The sequence below is a fragment of the Caretta caretta genome, chromosome 4 (genome assembly GCF_965140235.1).
Source record: "Caretta caretta isolate rCarCar2 chromosome 4, rCarCar1.hap1, whole genome shotgun sequence".
NCBI classification, from domain to species: domain Eukaryota; kingdom Metazoa; phylum Chordata; order Testudines; family Cheloniidae; genus Caretta; species Caretta caretta.
Genome location: NC_134209.1, coordinates 57520604 through 57541253, shown reverse-complemented (window position 1 = coordinate 57541253; position 20650 = coordinate 57520604). Strand labels below are relative to the sequence as shown.

General features: G+C 41.2%; 1 protein-coding gene across 1 annotated transcript in view; it reads right to left on the bottom strand.

Moving 5' to 3' along the window:
- Positions 1-257: 257 nt before the first annotated feature.
- Positions 258-20650, bottom strand: part of PCDH10 (protocadherin 10) — a 75741-nt gene continuing 55348 nt past the window's right edge. Inside the window, exon 5 of the mRNA XM_075127640.1 lies at positions 258-815. Within this exon, the coding sequence (XP_074983741.1) occupies positions 781-815 (35 nt within the window). The 3' untranslated portion in view covers positions 258-780. The remainder of the gene's footprint in view (positions 816-20650) is intronic.

The following is a 20650-nucleotide window of genomic DNA, read 5'->3' as shown; positions in this document are numbered from 1 at the left end:
TAGTTCAAATCTGGCTCCAGTAAGGAGTGATGGAAATAATTGTCTGACCACTGTTTGGTGACCTATTATGAAATGGGTTTAGCAGCCGCAGTCTACTTTCTAGCATAGTGGTGTTCATGCTACACATGGCACTAATTGGCTCCCTTATTAGCAATTTCAGCAGAGAGGGCAAGGAGTGAATGGATATGGAGACTAAAGTGCCTTCTTAGACTCCAGGTCGGGTTTTAGGCACGATGGCACAGATTTTCAAAAATAAGTCCTTGGATAAATGCCATTTTATTTAGATTTAGTGAGTGAATGTTCCTTTTGTAATGCATGCAGCCAGCATCCATTAAAGAGGCATGGTTATACATTTTTTTGTAAATAATGGTGTACAGTGGAAGTTTTCATGCAGCCTTGGTACAGCATTCAAAACCCAAGTCTAAAACAGAATGCTGTGAACAGTCAAAAGATATAAAAGTGCTGTAATTATTAAATCATTTGTATAGTTCTCTAGAAGTGCCATTTAGTTTCTGTTTGAGCTTCTGAATTAGTGGGGGAAGGCTTTTTTTCAGGCAAGGTAATTTTAGTGAAAGCCATATTTCTCAAAGTGATTAGGTATTTTTACTTAGTCCACATAGAAGCCGCTTTACAAGCAGCTGCTTTTTTAAAGAAGAGGTTGCATTGCAGACTGCTTTTGAAGTGCAGTTACTTTGATTAAACAATTTCAGAATGTTCTGTGAGACAGTACAACATGGCGGGGAGCACTGTTTCTTTCAGCTGACTGATACATGCTTTGCCCTAGAACTTTGCAGTCCTGGAACTTGGTCTTCTCTCTGAAAAAAAAGAAGTGTAATAATAATATTAAGAATGAAAAAATGAGAGGAGAGAACATCTGAAAAAACAAGTGAGTAAGCAGCTGTAACCTTAAGATTACTAATTTCAGAGTTGTCTTTGCCAAAGAGTCTTGAATCCCAGTGTTGTTATATTTAAGAACACTCCATGACTTACTCACAAAACCCCAGAATTTTGAAAGTAATTGGGCTCATTAGATGGCAAGTTAGTGGCTGTACAAGTGGGTGAGTAGGTGGCTGGATAACCACATTGAACTACAAATATTAGGCCTTATTTGCCACTGCCTTGCAAATACATAAATACTTTTAAAAAATCAGTACCTAAGAGGCATGATTTCCAACTGTCACTCCAGTTTTGAAGTCAATTGTTACACGACAGTAAAACTGAAGTAACACAGTTATGAATCATGCCACTACCATTGTAGTGACCATACCAAATGTGGGGCAGCACAAAATGAGGTCCTGAAAGTCCTAGGAAAGGATGGCATAATGCTGTAAGGGGATATGTAAGAGGTGGGGATCTGGAAGCACACTTCAAGGATACAGAGGACCATAAGTAGGGTCTCTCCTCACTAGGACTACAGGGCCAACCACATAAAAAAAGAGAAACTAGATCTATTTGTTTTGTACATTATTTCTAAATGAAGAAGCAAATAATGTTTCTTGATAAAATGACACACACGTGTAACTAGTTTCAGAGTAGCAGCCGTGTTAAGTCTGTATCTGCAAAAAGAAAAGGAGTACTTGTGGCACCTTAGAGACTAACAAATTTATTTGAGCATAAGCTTTCGGCTGTAACTCACGAAAGCTGATGCTCAAATAAATTTGTTAGTCTCTAAGGTGCCACAAGCACTCCTTTTCTTTTTACACATGTAACTAGTTATTGACAGTCTCCTTTAATATCTAGTGAGATGCATACATAATTAGTGAACTCCAAACTACATTTTAGTTAAATCATCCACTTCTTGTCTGGGCTTACTGTTTATAAAGGTACAGATTGCATGTACCCATTTGTTTTAGCTTTAAAGATTCAGCTGCAATATGTATTTCATGAACATTTGCTTCTTGCCTTTTTTTTTTTCCAAAAAAGCCATTTTCAATGAGAAATAGTAAGCACTAAAAGTTTGTTTCTTCTTCTAAAAGAAAGATGACAAAACATGAGAGAAGGATCCAGTAGAGGAAGATTCAGAAAGACTTCTAAAGCACTCAGGTGGCATGTCTGGACTACAGAAAGACTTTCTGTACCAATCTGTCCATGTGATACTTGAAGCACAGCTGAAGACGATCATGAGAAGAAGGTGAATATGAATAATAGAACTGTAGTTCACTTTCGCTGTGTACTGTTTCTCTAAGTCTATAAGGAAGTCAGGTGAAGTTCTAGGTAGAGGCTGTGCTTCACTGCAATATAGACAGAATAGATGAGGGATCCTCCTGTCAGTACATATGCAGCACCATATAAATAGTACAATACATTCACACCGCTCCAAAAATTATGTCATGCTCGGGAATGCATTAGGAGGAATTAGGCCATTGCTATGATCTGTGGGCTGCCCCCATCTGATCAATAGAAAGTTAGATGAGAATTTCTAGCTTTGGATCTGTGGAACCTCAGAATTTCACTGAAGGAGTAAATTTCATGCTGCCACTATCATAGAACCAGTAGCAGCATTTCAACAGAGTAAACAATGCAGCCAGTTCTTGGGAAGTGGGTGAACATGGTACTGTCCAGAGACTCAAAGGATGTGAATTCATTGCGGCTATGGAACTCCCATGACATAGCTATGACAGATATGGCAATTTCCTAATATATCCCCAAAAGACATTGTATTAATTTCATGTATTATTGTCGGCCAGGATTGGATGTAGCCCCTTTAGGTGGGAGATGTGACTAATGTAAGACCTAGGAGTTCAAGAGATTATACTGAAAACATGTCGTACTTTTGGGATAAAAAGTGTTAAGTGGATTTATTGGGGAATCCCTAGGGAGAAATTAATACAAATTACTCACCTCTGTTATACAAAAAACTCAGCCTTTTGTTGGTATGACCTGAGGAAAATGTCACTGTCAATATCAAAGACCCAACTTGTATAAAGAAACAGTTTATCTGTCCAGTCTTTGTTCTGATTGTGCATCCAAGATGGATATGAACTTAACCAAGTGGGGTGGGGAATGTGGATTTTGAAGGACTGACATCTACCAGAGCCCTAGATTGGAGCTGGGGGTGACCTCTGATCACCTTTAACATGTGTGTAGGTTTTATTATTGTTTAAATATATTTCCTCTGTAATGCTTTTACTATTAGAATGAGAATGCTTGCTTAGAAGCAGCTGTATGGTAACTTATAACTGCTGGCAATACAATGGTCATAGCTGCTGAAGAGACAGCAAAACAGAAACACTGGCTTTGTAGGCAGTCTGGCTGCTGGGAATATCACAAGATAGGCACGGAACTGTGCAGCCTTAAAACCTCCAGACAGGAGAGAGTGAGACACATGTTTCTGCCCAAGAGGTGACAGCCAGCAGCCAGAAACCCTCAAGGGACCACAAAAGGGGAATACAAGTGTAGTTACCCTGAAACTGTGACAGTAGCACCTTCCTTCCCTCATGGTGGGGGGAGGGGGAGGGAAGGGACTGAGGCTGTCATGCATCATTCACAGGAGATGCAGTCTGACCAGGGTACCTGGCTCATTGTGGAGAATAACAGGAGGCACCATGTCAGCTACCCAAATCTAACTTTTTGGCCAAAATGTCATATTTTCATGCATGAGAGAAATTCAGATGAGCTCTAAGCTCAACTTCTGATTTTTATTTGCCATAGATCTCTCCTGCATAAGCACATGCTATTTTCTTATCACTGGTCTCTCTTAAGAGAGAAGGCACATGTCTCAATTAGCCTGGGTCTGGAGAGACCATGGGGCCAAATCTTCATCCCATTGAAATCAAAGTGTTGTCACTGACTTCATTAGGACTAGAATTTGACCCCTAGTTACCACAAAGGACATTTAAAAGAAAAGGTCATGATTTACCCCAAAATATAGCATGCCATCCTTATAGATATGAGGCATGAAGCTGGAAACCAGTGATTATTCTTCAGTTGTCAGCCTTCACTAACCAAGCCTTACAAGTCACAGAAGTGGAGACAGCCATAACACTTTCTCTTGCAAGCCAAAATAAAGAGAAATGGACTACATGGGTGATATACTGGTAGCAATGAGTAATGAATTATGGATCTTGGATTACAGAGTGATGAAAGGAGAGTTAGAATTTAGCTATGGATAAGTAATCTAAATATTAGGGCCTATAGGTCCCACTTCAACAAGGTACTTAAGCAGGTGTCTAACTTTAAATCTACAAGTAATCCCATTTATATCAAGACTGCCAATATAAATTACATTAGGCATAGTCTTAAATTCCTTGTTGGATCAGGCCGCAGTGATTAAATAAATCAATCAATCTGAAAACATCTGCTCAATGGTAGCAGCAGTCAAAAAAGCTATCAGAATGTTAGGAACCATTAGGAAAGGGATAGACAATAAGACAGAAAATATCATAATACCGCTATAAATCCATGATATGCCCACATCTTGAATATTGTGTGCAAATCTGGCTACCCCATCATCATTGCTGAGTCCTAGATCCTGAGCTCCAGCCCAAGCCTGAGCAATTAAACAGTGCTTTAGCCCAAGCTCTGGGATCCCAAGTCAGCTGGTACCGGGGGGCGGGGGGGTCTAATTGCAGTGTAGGCATTAACCCTTTCATCACCTGTGTGGAATAATCATCCCCATCACAGAGAGAGAAATATTGGTGGCACTCTCCTATGAATCATATAGATCACTGTAGCACTTTTATCTGTTCATAACAGTACTATTATGTATTATCTCAGTCCCATATACCCAAAGTCTGTCTCTGCAAAAATTATGGAATAACATAAACACTTTATAGGTGTTTAAAAAGATATTGTTTAAAATCCTTATAAAATATTTACTTCTGGGTTTTTTTTAATATGCACCATTTATTAAAATTCCTGTAATTATCAAAAATCTTAACAAAATCTCCAAGACACAATGGAAAATAGTAAACAAAAATATTACCTAGAGAACAAAATAATAAATTTATCTCCCTGTCCCCAAACCAAAGCCTCAATGTTTTACTGTATTTCTACTCTGTTTTTACTCACTCATAGATCAGATGAAGTCCACTGATGTATGGAGGTGATTTTCAACAGCACAAATTGAAATTAGGTGCCCAGCTCCCATTTAAAGTCAAATTAAATTTTAAATGAGCCTGATTTAGGACTGAGGGGAAAAACTCAACAAAAATGGAGAAAGAACCTCTGGATTTGGTCCACCCATAACAAAAATTACAGGGCTAGATCCCAAGATGTAAAACGCCAGTTGTCAACCTGGGGCGGGGGGGGGGGAGAACCACACCTCATCAATATACATAAATAATTTCAAGATTCAGCAAATGTTGCATCCAAAGTAGTTTTTTTTTTCATTACCGATATTCAATTATTCATTATGTCTCTATTTTTAGACTAATATCAATAAGGAGAGTAGGGAGTCTGGTTTCTGTTTATTGGATAAAAATGTCACTCAGGTCAAAATCCTCCTTCAGAGCCTTAGGCAAAATGTATCCAAAGTAATGATCCAGAATATGTCTCTGATACATAGCTCTAAGTCTGTCAGTTACAATCCTTCATTCCTTTTATTCTTGAAACTTGTGTGAAGAGACAGGATGTTACTATTTAGGGTTTGAGGGTGAAATTAACAGAGCAATTTAGGCACCTCAACTCCCTATGTGTGGTACAACTGTGATTCACAAAACTCCTTCTTGGCTGCTGCAGAACCTCCAAGGTGCCTAGCTATCTGCTTAAAAGTTCCGTAGGTTTTAGACTGGGGCACACACACTGTTGCTTTCCTCTAGGCACCCAGCCTATCTGCTGACTAAGCCCCAGAGCAATACACAAACTAGGGGAAGAAAGATATTCATCTGCCTGAGTGAAGTGCAGGACCTGATTTGATAGGCAGCTTCTTAGCTTGCCTAGTAGACTGAGTCCCATTCAAAATCTGACTAGACAAGGAGGCCATCATAACTCTCAGCCCAGTGAGTCAAGCACTCAGGATGTGGCAGACACAGATTCAATTCTTCTTTTTCCTGGGGAAGAGGGTGACTGGAGAAAGGATTTGAACCAGGGTCTCCAGACCACTGAACTATAGGATAGTCTGACACTTGAGAAGGGGCGTTCTTCAATCTCTCTTGTTGAAACTGTTTGATTGTGGATAAATAATAAAAGAGTGATAAAACCCAGAATTTGCCACCTCCTAGCTGGCTGCCCTCACCACTGAAGTTCAGAGTCATTCTCTCATTCCCTCTGGTCCAATGACTGTTCCATTGTGTATAAAATACCTAAATAGTCCTTGGGCCAGAGATTGTGATTGTAGTTCAGTGGTTACTCAGCGAGGAGATACTGAGTCCAGCCCCCAACTTTCAATCAGTCTTTCATCATGTAGCCACAATAGAATAACTTCCCTAGAAGACCCTGAGGGGGCCCCATGTCAGATTATCTCAGAGGTCAGTGGTTTGAGCATCTATCTCAGAGGCAGGAGAACCCTGTTCAAATTGTTTCTCTCAGTCTGCCAGAGAAGGAAAAATCAAACCTGGGTCTCCCACTCCTAGGTGAGTGCTCCGACCACTGGGCTAAAAGTGTTTGTACACCATTTCACACAATAGTTTTCTGATATCACTTGAGGCCTCGAAGGATAAATTTACACTACAATCAGGCACCCATGTGGGGGGATGGTCCCGGAGCTCAGGCTCCAGCCCAAGCCTGAACGTCTATACAGCAAGTAAACAGCCCCTTATTTCAAGTCCTGCAAGTCCCAGTAAGCTGGCACAGGCCAGCCACAGGTTTTTAATTGTCCTGTAGACTTACCCTGAGTGCTACTGAAATACAAACAGAACAGGTGTTTTTTTGCGGAGGGGTGGGGGGGGGACAAGATCCGTTAATACTTTGTAGGACTCAATGTCTTAAATAAAACAAAAATGTACAAACATTTTAGATGTTTAGAATGCAGATGTTTTCTGTGCAAATTCAAATGGAAAAAAGAGAACATTTCTGTAAACAGTAGGTTTTAAATAAAAATTGAAGATTTATGCACGTAATGTAACTATTAAAAATACAGATGAGAAGTTTTTACACATAAAAGGTCCCTCTACATTTTCATTCATGGAGGAATTTGCATGAATCTTTTAAATAAAGTATTAGTAGCACAACTGTTATGCATCTTTGTGCCATGAAAAAGTTCATAAAATGACCAGATATACATGCACCATTTGCCCCTCTTTGTCACTCTCATTTCAGCACTCTGCCATAGAGACACAATCTATCTTTCTAAGAGCAAGGAAGACAATACTGACCCCTAACTGTGCCCTGAATCCCACAATACATCACAGGAGCAGTCCTTTTGAAGTTAATGGAACTTCATGTGCTGTAAATTAAGCACCTGTTTAAGCACTTTCTTAGACTGAGGCTCTTACACAGATAATTCAACAAATAATGGCAATTGATTGTGGTGAGTGAGTGGCACATCAAGGGAGAGGTAATAGTAAATAGTGGGAAGGGAAGATGAGAGCATTGTTTTAGGAGAAAAGGAAAGCAGATAGTGAAAGTGTTTGGGAAAGTGTTAGATCTTTCACAGAATTTTGAGTAGAGAGAACACATGACCCCTGCACATGGACTAATCACAACTGCAGTCCCTATCCTCCTGCAAGCACAGGGACTCCTTTCTACTTAAAAGAAAAGGAGGACTTGTGGCACCTTAGAGACTAACAAATTTATTTGAGCATAAGCTTTTGTGAGCTACAGCTCACTTCATCGGATGCATGCAGTGGAAAATACAGTGGGGAGATTTTATATACATAGAGGACATGAAACAATGGGTGTTACCATACACACTGTAACCAGAGTGATCAGGTAAGGTGATATTACCAACAGGAGGGGGGAACTTTTTGTAGTGATAATCAAGGTGGGCCATTTCCAGCAGTTGACGTCTGATTTGTGTCCATTTATTCTTGTACACATGATGGCATATATACCAATGTGATATATGCCATCATGTGCCAGCAATGCCCCTCTGCCAAACTGGACAGTCTCTACATAAAAGAATAAATGGACACAAATCAGACATCAGGAATTATATCATTCAAAAACCAGTCGGAGAACACTTCAAACTCTTTAGACACTCGATTACAGACCTAAAAGTGGCAATTCTTCAACAAAAAAACTTCCAAAACAGATTCAAATGAGAGACTGCTGAATTGGAATTAATTTGCAAACTGGATACAATTAACTTAGGCTTGAATAAAGACTGGGAGTGGATGGGTCATTACACAAAGTAAAACTATTTCCCCATGTTTATCCCCCCCCCCCCCCTCCAACTGTTTCTCAGACGTTCTTGTCAACTGCTGGAAATGGCCCACCTTGATTATCACTACAAAAGGTCCCCCTGTCCCCCCCGCTGGTAATAGCTCATCTTACCTGATCACTCTCCTTACAGTGTATATGGTAACACCCATTGTTTCCTGTTCTCTGTGTATATAAAATCTCCCCACTGTATTTTCCACTGCAGGCATCCGATGAAGTGAGCTGTAGCTCACAAAAGCTTATGCTCAAATAAATTTGTTAGTCTCTAAGGTGCCACAAGTACTCCTTTTCTTTTGCGGATACAGACTAACACGGCTGCTACTCTGAATCCTTTCTAGTGGAGTCCTATGAGACACATGCTACCCTAAAGAGGGCAGGCAAGGACGTGGCTATACTGCCACCTCCCTTTTTTCCTTATCCCTGGACAACAGAGACGGCTGGTTGACAGAGGAAAGCATGCTGCACCACCCTAGGGGAAGGTGTAACAACTGCACACCGCTGAGGGTATCTGCGAATGGGAGAGAGAGAAGGGGACACATTCAGGAGAGATTTAGAATCTGAGGGACTCTAAGATGGAGACATTTACACCTTGCTCCTCGCACCTCAGCTAGTAAGACACAGACTCCAAATTTTGCCCATAGAGACCTAGCTTACAATAAATAAATGTGGTTAACATTTACATCAGAACATGTTTTGTATTTAGAGTAACCCTGTTGCTCTGAGATGTGGCTATTTCCACATGCTTTTCTAATGGATATCAGAGCAAAAATGTGTCAAACGTGTGAAATTCACCTTTATGTTCTTTAACTTGGTGAGAGTTGGATTTCTATAGTTAAGATGCTGTTAGATATTTTGAAGTATATACATTCACATTACAAAACAATGCATTATGTGAACATTTACACAGACGGGTTTATGAGTGGTGTTTAAACCTCACTTGATTACCTTAAATGCTTTTAAGTTGGCTCTTCCATTTATCATGCAATAATTCTGTAAAAAAGAATGATGAAACTGAGTTGTGCTAATTCAAATAGCCATAATGCGTGACTTTATGGTTTCAAACAGACAAGAATTTACTCTTTTTTTTCCTTTTATCCCTTTCCACGTGATAAGGAAAAGTCTGGCTGCATTAAGCAGAAACTTGACACATCTGTCAGTAGAACTACCATCTCCCCTCCTGCACTGAGGAGCCAGTTGTCTGTCATCTGGATCTCAATGGACATGGAGGTTGGGCTCTGGAGTCTCTATCTGTTTCTCCAGATGGCAAGCCCACTCTCGATGTGCCATTCCTTGCTTGACAGCTGGACTAGATGATTCCTTCATCAGATCGCCTTCTGTTTTACCACTAGGGGCCAGGTGTCATTCTTCAGGGAAGAGAGTTAAAGCTTTTGTCATGGTATATTTCTCTTGTTTTACTTAACATCTACTCACCTTTTAGTATTAAAAAGAAAAATACAAACTGATACGGATATCCCTATGCAGAGTTTTCATGTTACCCAAGACAGTCTCTGTGGCTGCAAAGATCCTTCAATAATCTGTCAAAAACTGACATCACTGTGTAAAGAGCTGTTCATTTCTATATCTTATTTTGGACTGATGAATGTGCCACTTCTATATCCTTCAGCTCATAATAACATTTGCCCTTTCATGTTCTCAGTTTAAGCCACTGGGAATTCAGAGCTATTTTCCAAGCATAATTATACCAATCTGCATATAAAAGGCTATCTGTCCTACAGAAGGTTCAATAGAAAAAGCAAACTCTTCCAAAGAAGAAAATTAGAAGTAAATCCCATAACTAAGATTCAGTAAAGTTAATACATTTTTCATCTGATGTGAACAATCTGTGGGTTTGTAAAGGCACAGGAAAATTGTCTAAGCTACTGCTCTGTATCAGTATTGTGTCAAAATGTAGCTGGTACAAGGTCCTCTCAGCTTTGGAACTAGTTCACCCCTTTGGTATATAACACTGCTACTTTGAGAAAGAGTGCGTGGGTTTTGGTTTTGATTTTAATTTTTCTACCAGTGTATTATTGGTTGTGGAAGGAGTAGTTTATTTCATTATTGCTTATTTAGGAATTATCAAGGAACAACTAGAGCAAGAGGTAAAGGCTCTTTTCTAATAGATGTGTAATTCTTTATTTTATTTATTGAGACTTCTTCACAGTAACTTGCTTTTACAGATGTTCTGATCCCATTGGAAATACCAAAGTCCTGTTATTCCAACAGTTGACTTGCATAAAATGTAGTCACAAATATTATCATGAAACTAGGAGACACCCAGGAAAAAATAAATTGATTTGTAGTATTGCCAACCCCAAGCCTTCAAAAATAGGCAACCCTCTCAAAACCATGAGATTTACAAAAATATGCTTGGGATTGTTTTTAAAGCATCTTTTGAAACTTTAGGGGCATGTTCTCAGGCTTCTCTCTGTAATGATGACAGTTAGAAACTTCCTTTTTTGTGTATGTTGTGTGTGTAAATGAGCTGAGATTCTTACATATATGCAGAATACTAAGAGCTGGGACATTAAGAAATACACCAAATATCACAACAAAATCATGACCATCTTCTCTCTCTTTCCCTCCTTAAGTTCTAATAGGACTTATATCTGGGGTTTCCAAAGTAGCTTAAAGGATTTAGGCACCCAACTCCCAAATTTCCCTTAGGCTCCTGAGAAAATCCCAGCCTGTATCCTATGTAGCTGGTGGCCAACGGGGGCAGCTTGAGCATGCATAATTGAGTGGGTCTGAACTATTGCGGCCACGGAGGGCAGTCTTTCCGAGGTAAGAAACACATGCAAACTGAGTATATTATTATATACAGACAGTAAACAAAGACTCCTCACATTTGTCCCCTGAACAGCAGCTTGAAGGCTAGCAGCTGTAACGAGGACTCTACCAGTTCTCTACAAGTCTCCAGAACCAGCAGTCTATTCCCTCCTGTGGGGGCAGTTTCTGAGGCACGAGCCACGCCAACACTGCTCCCAGGGGTGGGGCCACAGCTCCCAGGAGACAGACATTTTCTGACCATTGCAAGTGGCAGAGTGGGAGCTTAGAACTGCCTTTCACAGCAAAACCAAGGATTTGGAGAACTTGTGATTTGGACAGTATGAGATAAGGAGCTGTCTGATCATTCTGTAGAGGAGTGGAGCTATGGCTGTGGGAATGCAGAGAGAAAAGACTTTGGATTAACAATAGCACAACAGATTGGCTGGGACTCTGGACTACTGGACAGGGTTTTGGAGCGGAGCCCGGAGCTTGGGCACGGAGCAGCGGAGCTGCAGGTTTTTGCCTGGAGCTGGAGTGGAGGCGGAGCACAGCTCAAAAGCCCTGCTACTGAAGAAGGGCTCCTTTAAACAATCTTGAAAAAAAACAAAAAACAGAACATAATCAATCCAAATTTGAACAAACGTGTTTGTTAAAGGACATTAAAATCAAATGCTAAGTAAGTAAGAAGAGATGCTGTTTTTCATAAAGTGTAAAGAGCTACCATTCATTCTTGGTATTATATAAGCATTTCTTGCTTCTTATTTGGAATTGCCTTAGTATGTTTATATTTCAAAAATGCTGTATATTCTAGAAAATGAGAACTGGCTTTTAGCACAGAAGCATTACAACATATGTAATCCCAGTCCTAAACACTTAAATGTGCCTGTCTGTGCCAGCTCTTAATTACCAGCTCATTAACACTCAGGTGTCAATTGCTGGTAGCAAAGGCAATACTCAGCTGGCCTGGTTTCTGTCATGCACAATGTAATTAAATTGACCTCAGCAAAAGGAGCCCAGTACTTGCCTGATACCACTTGGACATTGGTTTCAGGGACTAATCACAGTAGTGTAATTTGGTGAATCACACAGTGTAACGAGGGAAAGGCTCTGGAGAGTAGAAAATTGTACTTGCATATGTAATAATGACTTTAAGGACAATTAGAGGAATAATCACTGCTCTGTTTTGTTCCAAGCTAATAATGAACTATGGTAACTATTTGATTTTTGCCTTGTTGATCTAAAATTCTAGATGCTGTTGGGAATCCTTTTAAAATAATGGTTACCAGCAAGGTTTGGTTGGGTGTTTTTTTGTTTGTTTGTTTTTGTTTTTAAGTATTTCAACACTAAAGATGGCATCTCACCCTCACTCTAAGGCTACATCTAGACTACAAAGAAGGGGTGTGATTTCTAGCTTGCATACATCGTCATGCTATACTTGCTGTAGCTCTCATTGAGCTAAATGTTCGTGTCGCTGCGGTATCATGGCCAGCAGTGCCATCACATAGCTGTGCTGAGTAAGCCCTTATGGGTGCAGGTGGGCTTGAACTTGGCATGGATAAGCTGTGCCTGTGCTGCCCACGCTACCCCAGCTACACTTTTATTTATACTCACGCTAGCTCCCATCAAGCTAGTGTATGTGTGTGTGTTAGAGCTGGGAATCACAGCTGTAGGTATGAGTGTAGATGTAACCCTCACTGTCACGGTTAGAGCTTAAAGAGTTAGCTGGGTGCGTAGTCCCTGAGCAAGCCACAGTGGGTCATGTCAGCTAGTGGATATGATTACACAACTTTGGAGATTAATAAGGATAGCAGTGTGCACCCACTTCACTGTGACCTGTATATATGGAGGGTGGGATAGGGATCTCAATGTTCCCCAATCTAATTATTTATTATATGGTCCTCCTAACCATAGTAGCTGAGCCCTTCATGCTAATTAATGGTTTTTATCCTCACAATATGTTTGTGAGGCAGAAAAGTATTATCCCCACTTTACAGATAGGGATCACTTTACAGAGGCACGTGGTAGATTAAGTGACTTGCCCAGTCACATGAGGTCTGGCTAGGAGGTAAACCCATATCTCCATCCATTTCCATGTGCATTTGGCCATCCTTCTAGCACAGTATATTTCTTTAGAGTCATGGAGCTTTAGCACCATGTGGGCTGGTGCCCCTCTTCCCCTTACTGTTTCATTCTTTCCTGGTGCTCCCCTTTCTGTCTCCACCTGTTCCCTCCTTTTTTATTATATCATTAGATTTTGTTTGCTCTTTGGGACATGGACGCTTTTTTAGAAATGTTTGTACAGTGCCTAGCACAATGGAGGCCTGATTCATGACAGGTCTCCTAGGTGCTAAAGAAATACAGATAGAGATAAATAATAACCCAGTGTCTAAAACCAGTTGAAAGTGAAATGCATATTCTGTCCAATTACATTACTATGGTATTATCCACCCCCAAAAATCCTCATACACTTACAATATGTGGCACTGTATTTTTATTATTATTATATTCTGGAACTTTCTGTTCTAGTGACTTTATATATTTTTATGTATGGGTTGAAAAGCATAGAAGCAATTTAAAGTAAATAGTAAAACTAAAGAGAGATTAAAAATCCAGAGGACAATTCAACTTGGAGCCACACATGTTTTAAATATAATATAGCCACTGATCCTACAGATTCTATAGCTCAAAATTTCACTGATGTTGATGGGCTGTCTGAGTGTAGGGTATATGTAGAATCAAGTATATTGTCATGGCGAATGGTTTAAAAAATATTCATGACAAAGAGTGCAAGTCATCTGATGAAAAGTTACTGAGCTGGGAAAAGAACAAAGAAAAAACCTCTCGTGCCTTAAGAATGATGTAAACAGATTTGCTGACAAGTTTGTTAGATATGTAGAAGGAGAGAAGTCATTTCTAGTGGCATTACAAAATTTAATGAATAGATGAAAGCATTTTGTTGATGATGTGTTTATTAAAGATTGTGAATTCAAGGGGAAGTGATCTAACAAAGGAAGAACAATGCTGTGCACAGCTTATGAACAAAAGAGAAAGAGCTCTCTTGAAGAGTAACAGGCAGTCAAGGAAAGATGTTTTCCAGTGAAGTGCTGACAGATACAGCAGGTGGTCTTGAGTAAGTTGAAAGGTACCCACCATACAAACAAGGGTGTGTCAACACTGTCTCATGAGTAAATTTCCATCTGGAAATAAACACTCTCTCTAGACTCAATAAACAAACTGTTAGAGGGGAAAAAGCTAAAGCCTCCAGTAGATATTCGCAAACTGATCCTATGTTTGTTGACCAAGGAAAAGCAGGAGAATGGGCGTTGTGTGTTACAATGGTGGTAGAAGTTAGGTCAGACTTTTACATGTTAAAAAAAAAAGTCTGCTTTTCAGCCACACTAAGTAGCTATGGCTCCCATTGACTTGGATGGCAGCTCTGGGCATGAAAATCTGTAGACATTATGAAATGCTTTCAAGTAAAACATAGCTCAAAAAGACATTTAGAAGGGTGTTTGAAGCCAGCCAATCCATGTTTCTTGGGTCCAGGTTGCAAATGAGATTTTCACAGCTAAATATGGGAGAGGGGAGCCCTTCTTCAGCTTGCACTAGGACTAATCTTAATTACCTCAGAAATAGCTCACTCTGTGGCCACAATTCACCCCCAAGGGAGGCAGCCCAAAAATGGGCTGAGTGCACAGGGTGGGGGGACCAGAATGCAGTCTCACAGGAAACAGCCTGCTGTCATCTCTGGGTCTGTACCCAGTAAAACCTGTGCATGGGCTAGCCTCCTGAGGTAGTTTATAGTCAACACCCAGCCCCTCCCCAGCTGGCCTTTATCTTCAATTAAGCCTGCTCCACCCTTCAGGGAGCATAATTGGTGGCTCAGGCCAACATTAGCCCTTTCATTGCCTGAATGGATTATATACCCCATAACATAGCGGTTAACATTGTTTGTACCGAGGAGCCTGGAACCCCCATCATCTCAGGCATTGGCACCCTGACAGCAGGACTGTCTGGCAATGTAGACTCCCTCCTCAGGCCGTATGCTACCAGCACTCCCAACTATCTTCAGGACATCACTGACTTACTGAGGAAACTACAATCCATCAGTGATCTTCCTGAAAACACCATCCGGGCCACTATGTGTGTAGAAGCCTTCTACACCAACATTCCACACAAAGATGGACTACAAGCCGTCAGGAACAGTATCCCCAATAACGTCATGACAAACCTGGTGGCTGAACTTTGTGACTTTGTCCTCACCCATAACTATTTCACATGTGGGGACAATGTATACAAAATCAAATCAGCAGCACTGCTATGGGTACCCGCGTGGCCACAGTATGCCAACATTTTTATGGCTGACTTAGAACAACGCTTCCTCAGCTCTCGTCCCCTAATGCTCCTACTCTACTTGCGCTACATTGATGACATCTTCCTCATCTGGACCCATGGAAAAGAAGCTCTTGAGGAATTCCACCATGATTTCAACAATTTCCATCCCACCATCAAACTCAGCTTGGACCAGTCCACACAAGAGATCCACTTCCTGGACACTATGGTGCTAATAAGCGATGGGCACATAAACACCACCCTATACCGGAAACCTACTGACCGCTATGCCTACCTACATGCCTCCAGCTTTCATCCAGACCACACCACATGATCCATTGTCTGCAGCCAAGCTCTATGATACAACTGCATTTGCTCCAACCCTTCAGACAGAGACAAACATCCACAAGATTTCTATCAAGCATTCTTACAACTACAATACCCATCTGCTGAAGTGAAGAAACAGATTGACAGAGCCAGAAGAGTACCCAGAAGTTACCTACTACAGGACAGGCCCAACAAAGAAAATAACAGAACGCCACTAGCCATCACCTTCAGCCCCCAACTAAAACCTCTCCAACGTACCATCAAGGATCTACAACCTGTCCTGAAGGACGACCCATCACTCTCACAGATCTTGGGAGACAGGCCAGTCCTTGTTTACAGACAGCCCTCTGTAAACAAGCAAATACTCACCAGCAACCACACACCACACAACAGAACCGGGAACCTATCCTTGCAACAAAGCCCGTTGCCAACTGTGTCCACATATCTATTCAGGGGACACCATCATAGGGCCTAATCACATCAGCCACACTATCAGAGGCTCATTCACCTGCACATCTACCAATGTGATGTATGCCATCATGTGCCAGCAATGCCCCTCTGCCATGTACATTGGCCAAACTGGACAGTCTCTACGTAAAAGAATCAAAATCAGACATCAAGACATCAAAATCAGACATCAAGAATTATAACATTCAAAAACCAGTCGTAGAACACTTCAATCTCTTTAGTCACTCGATTACAGACCTGAAAGTGTCAATTTTTCAACAAAAAAAACTTTAAAAACAGACTCCAGTGAGAGACTGCTGAATTGGAATTAATTTGCAAACTGGATACAATTAACTTAGGCTTGAATAAAGACTGGGAGTAGATGGGTCATTACACAAAGTAAAACTATTTCCCCATGTTTATCCCCCCGCTCCCTACTGTTTCTCAGATGTTCTTGTCAACAGCTGGAAATGGCCTACCTTGATTATCACTACAAAAAGTCCCCCCCCACCCCCGCTCTCCTGCTGGTAATAGCTCACCTTACCTGATCACTCTTTTTACAATGTGTATGGTAACACCCATTGTTTCATGTTCTCTATGTATATAAATCTCCTCACTGTATTTTCCACTGAATGCATCTGATAAAGTGAGCTGTAGCTCATGAAAGCATATGCTCAGATAAATTTGTTAGTCTCTAAGGTGCCACAAGTACTCCTTTTTTTTTTTTGCGGATACAGACTAATACGGCTGCTACTCTGAAACCTGTCATTGTTTGTACTGAGTATTTTTGACCATTCTTAGAGTATATTGAAATATTTGCTTATCATTTCTGTTTTCTTCAGAATAGCATACCTTTTGTCATCTGTTTTTTTTTTCTTCCTTGAGTAATCATGCCATTATTTTTAGATACATAGTTTGGCACAGATCTCAGCTATGACCAAAGAGTGCATAATACAGCTTAAGAGTGGGGATGCAAAGTGTCCTTTATGATACTTTGATCCTTGGCTAGCTGGGTGGAAATCTGAATCCCTGGTGTAACTGAGAGAAGTCTGACAATTACTCCAAATTATGGCAGCTGCCAAGAGCCCCAAGAGACCAATATGTCAGCTAGGTAACAGTATGTCAATGTTTCCCAAACTTGGGACACCGCTTGTTCAGGAAAGCCCCTGGAGGGCCGGGCCGGTTTGTTTACCTCCCGCGTCCACAGGTTCAGCCGATCGTGGCTCCCACTGGCCGTGGTTCGCCGCTGCAGGTGAATGGGGTCTGCGGGAAGTGGCACGGGCCAAGAGACATACCGGCCGCCGCTTCCTGCAGTCCCCATTGGCCTGCAGTAGTGAACCACAGCCAGTGGGAGCCACGATCAGCCGAACCTGTGGACGCAGCAGGTAAACAAACTGGCCCGGCCCACCATGAGCTTTCCTTGAACAAGCAGCAACCCAGGTTTGGCAAACACTGCAGTAGGGCATAGAGACGCTCCAGCCATGCACCTTTTCCCTTGACCACAACTGCTATGATGGCAGCAGGGAGAAGGAATGATGTAGGAGCCAGTAAACTGTCTCTAGGCCATGAGAAGATTCATTTACCTTGAGATGTTTCAGAGTAACAGCCGTGTTAGTCTGTATTCGCAAAAAGAAAAGGAGTACTTGTAGCACCTTAGAGACTAACCAATTTATTTGAGCATGAGCTTTCGTGAGCTACAGCTCACTTCATCAGATGTATACCGTGGAAACTGCAGCAGACTTTATATACACACAGACTTTATATACATCACATTCATGATCTCTGTTTGTTTCATGATCTCTGTGTGTATATAAAGTCTGCTGCAGTTTCCACGGTATACATCTGATGAAGTGAGCTGTAGCTCACGAAAGCTCATGCTCAAATAAATTGGTTAGTCTCTAAGGTGCTACAAGTACTCCTTTTCTTTTTACCTTGAGATGTTACTCCTGTGGTCAGTTATGCCATTTGAAGGGCTCAAGACCATCAGAAGATTTGGTCTTTTTGGTAAGATCTTCAAATGCTCTCTTGCCTTTGTATGCCAAGTTAAACAGCCTTAAAAACCCTAGATCCACCCAGAGGAGGACTCCCCTAACCACAGTATCAGAGGAGACAGCCATAAGGCTATTATTCAAAAACCCCTTGACAAAGTCCTGATGCAGAGGGCATGCAGAGGTAAGGCTGGAGGTATGAGACTTTTAAACAGCCAGTATTGCAGCCCTTAGGGCAACTCAGGGAAACTGCTGTAATGTAGACAGACCCCCAGGGTCTCTAAGTTATGCCAGGGGCCAAGGGGTAGCTCAAGATCAGGAGGGCCCAAAGGTGGCTTAAAGTCACATTAGGCCCTTCTCCCCTGGGCTGCGAGTTCTGTGCGCTGCTTCCTAGGGTAACTTGGGTGGACACTCCGAGCTCAGGAGTTCCAGCTCAGGTAGACATACATGTGCTAGCTCTACTATTTAAGCTAGAACCTAAACATAGTCATGTGGCTACAGTAGCTGCAGATTGCCAGGGGTCAGGCGGGATTGTACTTGGGTGACTAGCTATTTACATATAAAGTGAAAATATGTAATTTAAAAACCTCCTTTAGAAACTAAACACCCACTTCTTCCATCTTGCCTCCATGGAGTTAATTTTTACCATTAAAAATAGCTTTAATGGAAGCATTAAGAGATGCATATACTGTACCATAACTGTATAATTATGTGATCATAGTGCTATGATTTTAGTCCATTCTGTAGTATTAGCCAATGGAATCTGAGGACCTTGAGTACAATTAGTACAGAAAACTAACTGATGTCAATTACATTGGGCTTACTGCTGCTTTGCATTGTCAAAGTGGTACAAAAGAGCCAGAGGGCACTGGGGAATCTGTCTCTCGGTTTGACACTAGCATTCTGTGTGTCAGACCTTTATTATGTCTCCTCACATTCTCTCCACTCTCCTATGGTTTGTTATTTCCTGAAACAGAGAGGCAAAGCGTAGACTGGATCTCCCAAAATAACAATTGGTAAAGAAATCCCATTGATGTCAAATGCATAGTTGGGGGAGAAGGTGGAATTTATCAAATAGACTTTCTGAACATTCTGGCATTATGGACTTTCCTGCACCAACCACCATTAATACCTGTAAATCTTTTCCCAGTGATCTATTCTATTCTAGATAGGTTTCTATACCAGATTCACCATAATATCTGAGCACCTTCCGGGGGTGCATTAAGCATTGTGACTAAAAGCTGTTACATGACTAAAAGCTGTTACATGTTGTTCTCTCAAACTCTTCAAAGGGTCCATCAAGGTCTACAGATCATTAAGAAGTATCTTATCTTTCTGTATCTTTCTGGTTAATATTCAGAGTACAGATGAGCCAGGCACAAAACTGGTTTATAAGTCCTGAGTAGCACTGTCCCAATTAGGGAATACCTACTGTTCAAATCCATATTATTTCCTGCACATTGCTCAGCCTGATTATCCTGTTCAACTGAGTTACCTGACAGAATTCTATGACAAGTCCTTCTACTGCAGATGCCCCACACCAAATTGGTTCCTTACAGACCAGTAGCAATCTGGAGTGGCAGGTTCCATATTGCAATTGTCATGTGCTTCTAAAGAGGGGCTCTGCATTATTCTTCTGGATGAGGATAAGGTTAGTACACTGATCCAGGAATATAGGCTTCTACATCCTTCTAGATTACAGTGGAAATCATGATGGGAGTTTGATCTTGAAGTAGGGCAGTCACCATATCGAGCGGCTTTCCTGCAGCAGGCCATGTTATGGCCAATGCACCTGTCCCCCTTTTCCCTTCATTTGCCCCCCGCCCCAAAAACAATACAGTCTGTCATAAATATAAAGGGAAGGGTAAACCCCTTTGAAATCCCTCCTGGCCAGGGGAAAGCTCCTCTCACCTGTAAAGGGTTAAGAAGCTAAAGGTAACCTCGCTGGCACCTGACCAAAATGACCAATGAGGAGACAAGATACTTTCAAAAGCTGGGAGGAGGGAGAGAAACAAAGGGTCTGTGACTGTCTGTATGCTGGGTCTTTGCCAGGGATAGACCAGGAATGGAGTCTTAGAACTTTTAGTAAGTAATCTAGCTAGGTATGTGTTAGATTATGATTTCTTTAAATGGCTGAGAAAAGAATTGTGCTGAATAGAATAACTATTTCTGTCTGTGTATCTTTTTTGTAACTTAAGGTTTTGCCAAGAGGGGTTCTCTATGTTTTTGAATCTAATTACCCTGTAAGATATCTACCATCCTGATTTTACAAGGGGGATTTCTTTATTTCTATTTACTTCTATTTTTTATTAAAAGTCTTCTTGTAAAACCTGAATGCTTTTTCATTGTTCTCAGATCCAAGGGTTCGGGTCTGTGGTCGCCTATGCAAATTGGTGAGGCTTTTTATCCAACATTTCCCAGGAAAGGGGGGGGTGCAAGTGTTGGGAGGATTGTTCATTGTTCTTAAGATCCAAGGGTCTGGGTCTGTAGTCACCTTGGCAAATTGGTGAGGCTTTTTACCAAACCTT